Genomic DNA, 13,041 nt, shown 5'->3' with positions numbered 1-13,041 from the left:
AGAGCTGCACTGTGGCACGTTTGATTAAGTTGTCGATTTAAGAAGGAAAAATAACATTGTGTAGTCAACCAAATGCTGAAAAATGTGCTTGCTGCTTTGGCTCAAATCCAGAGTCATGCTTCACTTTCACACACTCCATTTTCTGTCTCTTTCAACAGTCTACCCTCTCTATCCATGTGTGTGAGACGCTCGTCTTCCTTTCACATTTTAGCTTCTACACTAACATCCGCTATGATATCCTTTAGACCTTATTTCATGTTGGACTTCAACATTAAGAGAAAGCCAGGAGTACATCTGCCACCTTCAATGTGTCAGATACAGTAGACAGACAGAGGGAGGGGAAGGAAGGGAAGAAAAACCATAATCACGTGTTTCAGAAGCAAAGTAAAGAGAAACGTACTATATTGTAATACTTACAGATACAAGAATAAAATGGAAAATATAAAAAATGACAATGTTTTGTTGAGACATGGTATCAAATTTTTCAGGGTTTGAGGTTGCGTTGCTTACCTCTCCAGAGGCCGGCTCCACAGCCTTCAGCAGGTCAGACACAGCCCCTGCTAGTGTCCTGGCAGCCCTCATTAGGTCATTACCTCCGCCAACATCGTCCTCCATCAGCGCAGCCAACAGCTTCACACCCTTCGACATTTCTGTCAGGTTGGAGGAGATGGTGGTGATGGCGCAGCCAACTGCGGTGTAGTCTGTGTCGGTCGGATCACCTGAGTATGTGGAGAAAGAACAGAATAGTAAGGGTCTTTAGGTAAATACAGTCCTAGAGAAATGACTAAAGCAAAGCTTAACCCCCCAAAGCGAAAAATGGGATTTCTTCTAATCAATGAATCGTCTAAAGATGAACTGATTCCTGTAAATGGTCTCAACATTATAGTAGTAGTAGTATAGTGCATTTAAGGGAAATTAATGGAGTTAATGAACACCAGACTGATGGAAAGCTTCTGCCTCAGAGTCACTAATTGGCCAGATAATTGTAACTGTGCAGAAAATAGCACCTAACATGTAACTGTAAAACTGTGGACACGTGCCTTTACACTTTAACTGGGTTCATTAAGGATTCTTTATAACTCCCTCAAATACTATGCACCAACACATAGAGCAGCATAGCTCTAGTATGAAGACACTGGCATTAATCATAGTATTTCCAGTGAATTGCAGTAAATCCAAGCCTTGGTAGCAGACAAACACGTCGTGCTCTGACCTGCTGTGAGGTTGACAACAGAGGCTGTTCCCGCAGTGATGGCGTCGACCTGGGAGTGGATTTCGTGTTTTGACTCATCCATCTTGTTCTGGATCCACACTTTGGATGCCTAGGTGCACAGAGAGCACACAGTCATTGCTTTGCATGCATAAAGAGCACCTAAAACATGGCAACCTGCATGTACAGAACAATGTATCAGTTTTATGGATGTTTAACTGGAAGCACGCACTGAGAGTGATATAACACCATGATATGTATATGAAGTATGTGCCTGAGAGGGTTTTACATGAGCTGTAGACATGTGCACTGTACAGTACCATATCCTGTCCAAGTGGTGGCAGGTTGTCCACCTCTCCCAGGTCGATCTGGGCCTTCTGCACAGCCTGCATACTGGTGTTGATGGTTCCCATTAGAGCCTGCTGCGCTGAACTCTACACAAAAGAGGAGATAAACAGGTAAATTTCACAGAAACAACAAACAACAAACCTTGTTGAGGGAAGCAGTCTGTCCCATTGTAAAGCTTATTATTAGCATTTTCAGGAACCAGCAAAAAGGAGGCAAAGAAAGGTGAGAGCGGATACATCTGTCCACCTAAAACAAACTCATAGCCTGCACCTTTGACAGGGCCTCGTCAGGGAATGAAAAATACACAAACACTGTACTGAGAGTCATTTTGCTGCTCTTACCAGTGGTGGCATGTGTCCACGGTGCATCTGACCCATTGTGATCTGCTGTTGAGCAGATGGCATGGTGCCCATGCTGAGCGACTCTGTGCCAATGGAGCCGGAGCGGATTACCCCTGGCAGTGCCACTGAACCATGCTCCACCCGGCCCACACGATTAAACTGTTGCTGCAGGATGGTGGACCTGCAGGCACACAAACAGGCAAGTCAATGCAGCATCTATGAATGCTGAGGGATAATCAAATGGAAAAAGTGGAATTCTGTCTCAAGTTAGAATGGCATGCACAGCATGAAAACAGTTGTGGAGCTTTCTTTTAGAGAGGAAATCTGGCACTTCATATTTATTTACATTTACAATACTTCAGCTTCAAATCACACTCTTATTGAAGTTTGCAACCCAAGCAGAGAAGATCTCGGTGTGTGCTTGGATGGCAAAGCCAGGGAGACTCTTGGATCTGTTTAAATGGTGCATATGTGACCGATGCTGAGAATGTTTTCCAAGCACACCTGCTAGTTCTGTTCATATAGACACAGCATCCTGCATCAGCAGAGTGAAATATAAAGAGGGGGAGGGGTGATTAATCATTATCCTCTCAGCCACTCAAATTACTTGTCTCACAGCTTTAAGAGGAAGCTGTGCCAAACACAGTGGAGCATAATGAGAATGCCTCTCCAAATGGTGAGAAGACACTAAAACAAGTTCTTCGAGGAGGAAAATAAAATGGTTGTCTGAAGGCAGAGTGGTTCGATGCAAATGGGCCACCCTGCAAATTGCATCCACAGATAGACGGTGAAGAGTTGAAACACGTGTAAAGGATACTTGCATGTTTATGCTATGTGTTCTCTGCATAGTGTTGTCCCGTTTCATTTTGCAACACAGTAGTTTAAGCAATAACCAAAAAGGGAGAGAACTAATGGGAATGAGAATGCTATCTGCACAAGATATTTCTATTTCTTTTTATTTTTTATATTGTGTACCTGTCTTATATTATATTATTCTATTTTAGATTGTACATCATTTTATATTTTTTTACTATTTTCTTTGTGCCTTAAGTGTTGGTTGTCTTGTGGTGGCTGTATGTTGTCTGTGGGATGTCTGTCTGTACTGCTGCCGTGACAAAATCATTTCCTGTGAAGGATCAATAAAGGAACTCTTCTATTCTATCTAACAATATCACTGAGCTATTCTGCCCTAACAAAGCCCAAACACAGTAACTACACATTTGGTCAAAATTAAGTTAAATCTGACTTTGGACATCTGTTTTACTACGTAAGACATTAGTATGCCGCGGAAATACAGAAAAGGGAAGATAATATGTAAAGCAAAACTACAAAACCAGTAGCCATGGCTACAGCTAGCCTTAACTTCTGCTAAACCTACCTAGTCTTTCTGACCTGTTTCCGAACATCTCTAACATCTTTAGTTTCTGTCATTCTGTTGTGTTAGCCCATACGAATGAGACAGCAGTGAAATCAACCCATGATGAACTAGTCCTGTGAAAAACAGACCTGGTTTTCTCTAATGTCTGTTCTCATCTAAACATCACAGACCAACCAAAATACCAAACACTCCCTTTGCTCTACCTCATCTGAATGACGACTTCATCTCGGCACAAAGATACTTCACTACAGGAAGGGGGGGGGCACATTTAAAGTTCAACAAAGTACTAAGTTGTAGTCTTTGCTCTGCTAGATAAAGTTTTTTCTTTAAGACTGTCATTTCTCTCATACACATTTTAAACAAATGGGGATCAAAAGCAAATGAATAAACTGACAAAAGCAATTGCACACTCAGCCACCATCAGCCTAATGCAGAAGCCAGAAGCAGTTTTCTATCAGAGACAAGCGAGAACAGAAGGAAAACATGTGAAGACAAGAAAGAGGGGAAGAAGTCACTAAAAAAGAGAACAAAGAGGGAGCATGTTTCTTGTTCTTGACTGTGTGTGAGAGTGTATTTATGGCAGGGATTTCACACCAGGCAGAGTGGCTGTGTTCATTTGTGACAGTGGACCACTAACACAAAGCAGGATGAGTCCTCCCTCTGTGCACGTCTGGAAGACAAAGCTTTGTTTTGTTTTGCCTCAGATAAGGCCTTCCACAGTTTGGCTCGTTGTGTGTTTGCAGTATTAAAGACTTTTGCCTTTGGCCTCATGCACAAGCCCTGATTTAAAAAAAAGGGGGAAAAACACAACAACAAGTGCAGCAAATACTCTCCCAGTTCCTCCTGTATGAATGGTGTGTGTGTGTAGCGTTAAAATGCTTTGAATGGTTGAAAAGACTAGAAAGACGCTATACAGGTACAGTTCATTTACAATTTGAAAGCAGGACAGCAATATCAATTGAGGCTAGACAGAAAAAAGGGCCTCTGTTGTGCACTGAGAGTCCACTGTGGATAAATGAGGTAGTACACATCTAATCAGGAAGCGGCCAGATAGAGCCTTGGCGTGTCCAGCGCAGAGAAGTTTCCTCACATGATTATCTCCCAGGATAAAGTCCAGCTAAGGAGGTGCTCATGTGGTGAAATTAGGTCGTGGAAGATGGATGTGTGAGCTGGGGTCGGGGGCGTGGTGAGAGGGAAATTGAAAAAAGGGACCCAGTCTAATATTGTACTCATGGAAAAGCCGTCACCATACAGCACCACAGTTTATACTGCACTACAACATAATAAAGCACAGCGGGGAGCTATGTGGGACCTGCTGTAAGGATTCATCTCCAGAACTAGAAGTGTGCTGTGCAGCAGCTCGTGTTCTTTCTCTGTACAATTTTTTTCATTTTTCATTTTTTTACAGCATTTTCTTTTTACATACTTCTTCGGGGATACAGATTCCTCAAGCATGGTGGACTCCTCATCACCTTCTAATCCAAAGCGATCCTTGCTTTGCTTCTGTAGGAGGGAGGAAAACATACCGAATGATATTAAGGAGCCAGCAGTGATTTCAGTGAAGCCATCTCTTCTAAATGTCAGATTTAGCGTTATGTAAAAGAGACAACCTGGGCCAAAATTCATCAAGAGACTCAGAGTAGGAAATAGGTCTCAGACTGACACATTTTTAATTATATTTCTGGATACATCAGATGGCAGAAGGCCATTTAAACGGAAATGTCACATGAAATATATAATAATATGAAATAAACCAGCGGTAAGCACAACAGTGTGTGGGGGATAGTCTAGCTGCCCTTCAACACACCTGCCACACATTCAGGCATGCAGAGATCTCTTTCCAGCATTTTGAAGCCATTAGGCGAAGACATTTGTGTTTTGTGTCAACTTTCTTAACTGAGGAAGAAAGAATGGAGACTCACATGTGGTGCGAGCAGGGAATAACTGCATGTTAATCAGCCCAGTCTGAATCTACTCTTGATTTCATGCAACGGTGTGCCACATGAGCCCAGCCGTACCGTGCTTCTTTTTATGTAATTGCAGCTCAGACACAGCAGCCAGAGTGCATCTAGCATCAACAGATCTGAGGCTTTATCTGCCACAGGAGGATATTGATTCATTATGATTCATCTGTGTCTCCGGAGATAAAGGCCTCACCTTTTTGAGGATGATGTCGATGTAACCAGCAATGAGCTGAGAGATCTGTTCCCCTTCAGTGGTCTGGACCGAATAGTAGCTCTCCTGGTACTCCCCAAAGTCCTTCACACACACACACACACACACACACCAGTCTTAAACATGCCTTTAATACTGGACTGTAAAGACAGTAACCACTGCAGTGCCTGTGCTGAGGATTTACTTTTAGGATTAAAGTGAATCCATGGAAGCAGCTAGTTCCAGATGAATACTATATGTGCTGAATGACATCAACTGCTGCAACATACAGAGTCAGATTAACTCAAGAGAAATCTTTAAGCAGAGTTTATGGAGGAAACGGTACAGAAACATAATCATTGGGGTAGCGCGGGGGGGAGTGAGGCTCCCAATTTCCTCTACACAGATTCAAATATACGATTCCTTCCAACATGGGAACAACAAATCAAACCTTTGAATTTCAAAGTGTCACAAAAAAAAAGACACATCCTAAACCCCAAAGCACTTGGCGGAATTAACAAGAAAGAGAGAGTGTGTTAATTTAATAGAGACAGCGCCTCTACCAGATCTGCAAGATTAAATCCATGTTGCTCATCGACTCTGGGTGCTGACACAAGGGAGGGATATTGACAGGGAAGACAAAGGAGTCTGTCCAATAACTGAAGTGCACGAGGGAATGAAAGGAGAGGCAGGCCGAGCACTACGGTGATTGTTTTATGGCCACTGCAGGGAACAGTAGGGTTCACTGTCAGCCTGTCGTTCCAGTTTACTACGAGGGCTATACTGCTCAGTGTGGACAGGATGACAGAAGGATACAAGCGAGACCAGCAGTAAAAGAACTGTGAATTCTTGTGGAGAACTGACAGACCTGGGTTTTGTGTGTGTGAATCTTACCAGGGTGAAGCTCTTGGGGGACGCCGCCCACCTCTTCACAGTGGTGAGTGGCCACTCCTGAACCACATCTTTGGTCCTCTCGTCCACTCTCATCACGGACTCTTTGGTGATCCCCAGCAGCCGCGGCACCAGCTTGTTCTTACTCTTCATCTTTTCCTGCAACAACGTACACTTTATTGAAGCCTTTTACACTTAATAAACCTGGCAGAACCGCTGCCATTAAAGCAATTATAGGTACTTTGTAACCCTAAACTTGCTGGTTCCCTTCTCGAACTGAAATGTCATCAAAAAAATTAGAGCTATTAATGGCTGAAATTCCCCACCAACAACACACTTGGCAAAAAAGCACTAAACCATTTTGCCCCAGTTAGCCAAAGTAACCCTAAGTATCACTGTTTGTACACAGGACACTTCACTCTCATTGGAGCACACTATATGAAGAACTGTAGAATGAATAAATGAAAACATCCCACCAACGGAAACAAACAAACCTCCATGACGCAAACAAACCACTTTAAATGTCAATTTCATTCCCTTCAGCGTTCAATTCTGCCCCCATTCGTTTTCTTTCATTTCATAATCCCCTGCCTGCTGAGGATATAACTTCAATAAAAAGGCATTTAAAGAAAAGGACAGATTAACAGTTCAAGCAACAAAATTTTAATTCATGGGCCTAGCAGCTTGAAACTCTAATTTTGCTGTCAGACTATTCTTCCAAGATGAGTATTCATCTGTCCAACGGTACAAAAACCAAAAACTCTTCGTAGTTAGTAATTAAAGCATTATGTCTTAATCATGTCTTTATCTGCCTGTCAAAAACTCTCAGCCTCCTCCTGTATGTGCTAAGCTTCTAATGTCACACTGCAGTCGCTCTCGGAGCTGGCAGGAGTTTTTCCATTCCCACGCGTGGAAAGAGAGTGTTTCTTCAGGAGCTGCAGTCAGTGAGCATATGGACCCGCTGTGATGGGCTGTGACGTGAGGGCAAAGAGGTGAGTTGTGTAAAGGTCCTGGAGGGGCTGTAACCTCTCTGGGGGTCTCTAGGGGTTACAGGTCGAGAGACTACAGGCTGCATTTTTTCCAGGGTTATTTTTAAGAGGTTTCTGCTCCACTGGATTACAGTCAAGGATGACGGAGACGACGAAGGTGAGCAGATAGGATGTCAAACTGATCAAGGGGAACAGGCCAGGAGGTGGGATATGGTTTAAGAGTGGTGAGTTTACCCTTAATGTGAATTATAAGCAGAGCACAGTGTGGACTCGCAGGCCTGTGGGAATGTGTGAGCTACTGTAAATGGAGTTTTGATGAGGTGAGCTCTGATCTACCAGAGCAGGGCTCCATCGTTGATTCTTTTTTCCATTAGTCAATAAGATGTTGGTTCTATGAATTGTGAGAACATGAAACTATTCATACTATTCATAAAGCTATTCACTTTAGTGTCGTATAGGATTAAAGGAACCAAAAAATATCCACATCTAAGAAGCTAAAGTCAGAGCATTTTAACTTGTTTTTCCTAAAAAGCTTATCAAACCAATCAATTATCAAAAGAGTTGGTCTAATAAAGAGCTTTTGTTTTTTATACCTCCTCGCTGCACTTATCTTCTACTACTGATGTAAAACCAGGAACTGACACAGAGCCAGTATCAGCAGTACAGTTTGTTTTTTCACTGGAGCAATTACCAGAAATGATGTCATTTTCTAGGAGAGCTCAGCAGTGAAGTCAGAAAAGGTTGCAACTGAAAAGCAATTTATCGATGCGGGCACGGAAGTTTCCCGTAATTTTATGCAGGATCTCCTCTTGGCGAGAGATAATGCAAAAAAAAAAAAAAAAAGGGCTATCTGTCACTCTTTTTCATGGCAGTTACACCAGTGCTACACTTGGACATCAGCAAATTGCTCCTTTCAGCAGGCATCTGCTGGCAGCCGAAATTATTTGGGAGAGTGTGTGATGTCTCCCAATCTCCCTCATTCACTCCACTTCCTCCTCGCTCACACTGAAATAATCTTGAGTTCCACACTCGGCTGCACAGACACATTTGGACTCCCTGAAGACGACATGCTGTGTAATTGTATGTGCACGTTAGTGAATGAGGAAGACAGAGAGAGGCATGCAAAGGTTCCTTCCCTCGTATACTTTTGTCTGAAACAGCTTCGCAAAAGAGTTTTCAGCTGAGTTTAATGGATAAAGGGTTAAAAAATGTTACAGATAAGGAAAATACTTTCAACTGACAACAGTCTAAAAACATTGTAAAAGTATATTGTATATAATAAGAGTTACTAGCCCTTCAAACCAGTGTATTTTGAGTAGGACATTTCTTCTCTTGGCTTGACATGAGAAACTTTAAAGGTTCAGGTGGACACGGAATTTTTTCCCCAGCTGCTGGGTTCTGTCTCTTTCTCCACTTTACAAGCCCCGAGTACAGATTTCACTAATTCTAAAAAGGCTCATTTGTTTTCTCACTTTCTTTCTTCAGTGATACAGAGGTACTCCTGTAAAAAGCTGTATTGTACATGCACGTCTCTCAGCTTACCTTCACCAGGAAGAAGGAGACGCCGTACGTCCGCAGAGACCGTGCCAGTTTGACGTATTTCACTTTTGCTTCGATCTCTGTCATCTCTCCACAGTTTTTGTGCTCCTGCATGTCGGATTAAACATGTATTCAGCTTCTGAGGAACTGTTCAAACCAACTAAATGTAAAACAATCAATATATGCTTTTCTCTGAAGAACAATGTGACCACACCTGGAATATCTTCTTCTCAGCTCCCCTCTGCTTTATGTATTCTTTGGGCAGAAACTCCTTCAGACTAGGAAAGAAATGAAACAAAGGAATTCTTGACCTCGTTTTTTCTGCTGAAGTAGTAGTAGTAGTAGTAGTAGTGTATGATGATGTGTTACTACCCTGTGAAGCCTTTTTTTATATCTCTGCACTCCAAAGTACTCTAAAAATTCCTTAAAAATTATTCAGATTATTCAATATACACAAACACTCTTCAAGAGAAACCTTGCAGATGCTTACTCCAAGAATCCAGGTTTGTGTTTATGCTCTATGTGAGGTCCAAACTGGATCTGGGCCTGAATGCCTCCGAACTCACAGGCCTTGTCAAATGACACCGGGTGAGAGCCGTTCAGGATGTCATCTCGAGCCTGAAAGACAAAATAAGACCTGTCATTACTTGGGATGTGCTGGCAACTCCGTTTAACGTATCTGATTTAGCTTGAGGCACGAAAACTGTACAACAGTGCATCTGCTGCGGAGCCTCGCTCCAGCAGGGACTGAGAGGTTTCACAGGGAAGTGAGTGTAGAGGAACACACATGAGGAGGCAGGTGGAAATATGTGAGAGAGTGTCACACCTGCACGTAGAGCAGATTGAGCTGGACCGGGTCCCGGGAGTCCACGTTCTGGTCGGAGTAGAAGAACTTGCGTCTGAGCAGAAGGGTCTCGTTCTCGTCCACTCCCTGCTCTCTGAACGTTCTGCTGTGGTCCAGCCAGTTCACTAACAACACAAAGTGCAGCCAGATTAGAAAAATCCCTCCAACAAGGTGGACAAGTCAAGATTTGAATATAAGCTAAAGATTTTTTTTAAGACATTCCAATCTGTGTCGCTACAGAGAAAGGAAAAGGATTTAACAGCAATGACTGATAAGAGAAATGCTCGCAGGTTTGCTTGTAAGATCTGTACGGTTTTAATGAAAAAATGATACCAGATTGCATAACTAGTAACTCGACGCCATTTCCATCAGTCCTCATTCACTACCTTTTACTAAGAGTGGCAGTGAATGATGGCAGATATCACAGGTAGCTGTTAAAATAGGCTTCTAACTGGCCTCCATGTTAAAGAAAAATTATGTTTAAAGAGCAGGACACTTTTGTGAAGAAGGGGCAACCAGTGACCCATCAGGGCAGACCAACAGCTCTACTGAACTCACGGTCGTCGTCTGTGTGCAGTTTGGCTTTCAGCTTCTCCATTTTTCTCTCGTCCCGCAGCAGCGTCCTGTCTTTCTTCAGCGTGCCCATCCCGTCCTCCTTCTTCTCCTCCACCGTCTCCTGGATCAGAGAGTATTCTTCATAGTTTGTGATGCCTGGAATCAAAAAGGGGGGAAAAAATGATGGGAAAACTGCCTATTGATCAGATTCAAAAGGATCTTTAAACACTTAGTGACACTGAATTTTAACAAGTATACTTTTAAATACCTGAGAAACAACGAGTTTAAAGTGAAAGTGTAAAAGCTATACAGCAACAAGCTACTTCAGCATGGAGAAAAGGGCTACTAAAAGAAACTATGTACCTATTCTACTGCATATAGTGACAAGCAGTTCTCCCACTGTTTTGGAGTCGTCCACCATGATGGTTTTAACAGCCCCATCCAACATTTTGATTTTCTGGGGCTTCTGCTTTTTCTTGTATTCAAGAATATCCTGCTCAAAGACAAAAAGGTGGAGAGAAGAGAACAGAGAATGAAGAAAAGAAAAAAAGAGTCAAAAAGAATGCAGGACTTAACTGCAAGACAGGGAGAGAGAGACTGAAAGTACCCGCTGAGAAAACGATCAAATGCATCCAGGTTGCGTGGAGAGAGGGGAGAATATAGGCCAGAAAACCTTATTTAACGGCTGCCTATCACAGCCCGCTGCTCCCTTCCAATCACAACAATGAGGAGAGATTTGGTTCAGAGTAATTGGTCACAGTCATGCCTTCTACCTGGGTTGCCTTTGGTGGATTTGAAGGGGAGAAACTCTTTAGAGCTGCAAAACCAAAACCACAGATGTACTGAGAGGCAGCACAACGCGACAAAATCAGAGCCGGTCGGGCCTTCGGCAGCGGGGATCAGAGCCTGGCGGAGGATCTACAGCTGGCTGGACGTCACGTAAAGCTTTCTTTGATGTTCTCATTTTTCTTGAAATCAAATTTTATCCTGCACTTTCATTTCCTTATCGTGCCTCACTGTTGTCCTCCTGCGTGTGATTTAAGCATCGGCTATATTGTTTCCAGTTGCTTTTAAAACTGCTTCCCTTTTGATGAATTAATGAAGTATTTTTAAAGTGATTAAGAGTGTATGGGTGTGCTCGGTGTGTGTGTGTGTGTTGTGTTAAACAGGGTGATATATTTACCCCATTGCGGAGCATGTAGTAGTCCAGTGTCCGTCCAGACTCCAGCCAGATGCCTTTTCTGGGGTCTTCATCAGACAGAAACAGACCGTAATCTGAAGCTGGAGCGGTGAGGAGAAACATGTGAGCATGTCTGTGAGCCCCTGAACACCCACTCCCCAAACAGTGGGGTTTGTATTATCTGCCATATGACAGCCCTAAACGTGTAAATCAACTGTTGCTACACAGCTAGTATTTCACTGCTTCCAGTGACCTTCTGCGCATGCTTCTCATCCTCACCCTGTCCAGTCTGAGCCTCAGGGACCCTCTCTCTGATTATCCTACAGGCATCATAGACGGCTGTGGACGGCTCAAACTGCATCGTTTTCACAACATTGCACTGGCGAACGCAGATCTTCAGAGACAACACCACCATCTTGGCAAGCCGGTGTGGGCAGGGGCTGCAGCTACACCTGTGCAAAACAAGGACAGAGAGGAGGGGAAGGACAGAGCAGGAGAGGGTGAGTTTATTGCATGGCACGAGTCAAGGAGGTCCAAAACTTGTGATACAACTCACTGACTCTGATAAATGAGCCCGATGTTGTAGGAGACGAGTGAATTTTCCGAGTCTGACACAGACTTAACTATGATTTTTCTATTTTAATGTACTAAAAGTTACATTAATCCACAGTGGCATCTCTGCTATGCCTGATAAAACAGGTAACATCTTTCTTTATTTTGGTTTTTAACACAAACTAAAGCAGTTCCTCACTTCACGCATCTGTACTCCCTTGTACATTAGGCATGTGGTTATGACACACACAAACACACACTTGAGGGGAAAAAACACTTTCAAATACTCCACTGTCATAAACAATGACATTTTATGAATGTGAAGAAAGTGCTAATTTGTGCACAGCAAGGCCACTGTTCTGCTTCATAAAACAAAAGAGCCGACAACAAATACATCACTTTCTGAAAACAGCCCATCTGGTCCCTGCTGGGGACAAAGGAATATTCTGGGTAAAAGACTGAATCAACAAAGCTATCCAGAACAACTGCAACTGGAGAGGCAACTATTTTTCTCATATTTGATGGGTGAAACAAGCCACTTCTTAAAAATTGCTTTTCAAAAAAAATCTGTTAGCTAAACCGTAACCCTTTGTAAGTGCCAAAAACATCAACAAGAGTCTTTGCACATTATCTGCTACACATACAGAAACAGAGAAGCAATTTCCAGCTTGTTATTTTCTAAAGATAAAGTCAGTATGGGTCCCAACAGCGTGCTCCGTATTCTCCCACCACATATAACGTTAAACACAAACACATCCCAAACGCCACACTGTGGAACAGCAGTAAAGGGGCTTGAGCTGCCAGCATGCCATCTCATCTGTTCACGGTTACCTCGTGTCAATGTCCCACTGCATTCAATCTAAATTTCAGGTTTTACCCTTTTAAAATCAGAGGGGAAAGTATTGCAGAAACATGTTCATTATTCTTATTTCATGACAGAGGCACTAGAAGCTGTATTTAGAGCAGTTTGGTAGGAATGGGGTCTCTACAGCACATGTGGATGATGTCATTTTGTTGATAGACCAATCTCATCATCTGTTGTCATACTAAAGGACGTCAC

The 13,041-nt window shown here is 42.9% G+C and overlaps 1 protein-coding gene across 1 annotated transcript in view; it reads right to left on the bottom strand.

Annotated features, from left to right (window-relative positions):
- Positions 1 to 13,041, bottom strand: part of tln2a (talin 2a) — an 84,955-nt gene that overhangs the window by 31,650 nt on the left and 40,264 nt on the right. The window contains exons 3-17 of the mRNA XM_070855206.1: positions 11,709 to 11,881; positions 11,433 to 11,530; positions 10,613 to 10,742; positions 10,253 to 10,405; positions 9,677 to 9,819; positions 9,341 to 9,468; positions 9,065 to 9,128; positions 8,854 to 8,958; positions 6,326 to 6,481; positions 5,435 to 5,536; positions 4,704 to 4,780; positions 1,900 to 2,080; positions 1,531 to 1,644; positions 1,214 to 1,322; positions 511 to 719 (exon numbers count right to left, since the gene is read on the bottom strand). Coding sequence (XP_070711307.1) covers positions 511 to 719; positions 1,214 to 1,322; positions 1,531 to 1,644; positions 1,900 to 2,080; positions 4,704 to 4,780; positions 5,435 to 5,536; positions 6,326 to 6,481; positions 8,854 to 8,958; positions 9,065 to 9,128; positions 9,341 to 9,468; positions 9,677 to 9,819; positions 10,253 to 10,405; positions 10,613 to 10,742; positions 11,433 to 11,530; positions 11,709 to 11,844 — 1,905 coding nt within the window. The 5' untranslated portion in view covers positions 11,845 to 11,881. The remainder of the gene's footprint in view (positions 1 to 510; positions 720 to 1,213; positions 1,323 to 1,530; positions 1,645 to 1,899; positions 2,081 to 4,703; positions 4,781 to 5,434; positions 5,537 to 6,325; positions 6,482 to 8,853; positions 8,959 to 9,064; positions 9,129 to 9,340; positions 9,469 to 9,676; positions 9,820 to 10,252; positions 10,406 to 10,612; positions 10,743 to 11,432; positions 11,531 to 11,708; positions 11,882 to 13,041) is intronic.

The sequence above is a fragment of the Pempheris klunzingeri genome, chromosome 1 (assembly GCF_042242105.1).
Source record: "Pempheris klunzingeri isolate RE-2024b chromosome 1, fPemKlu1.hap1, whole genome shotgun sequence".
NCBI classification, from domain to species: Eukaryota; Metazoa; Chordata; class Actinopteri; order Acropomatiformes; family Pempheridae; genus Pempheris; species Pempheris klunzingeri.
This window is presented reverse-complemented; position numbering and strand designations above follow the sequence as displayed.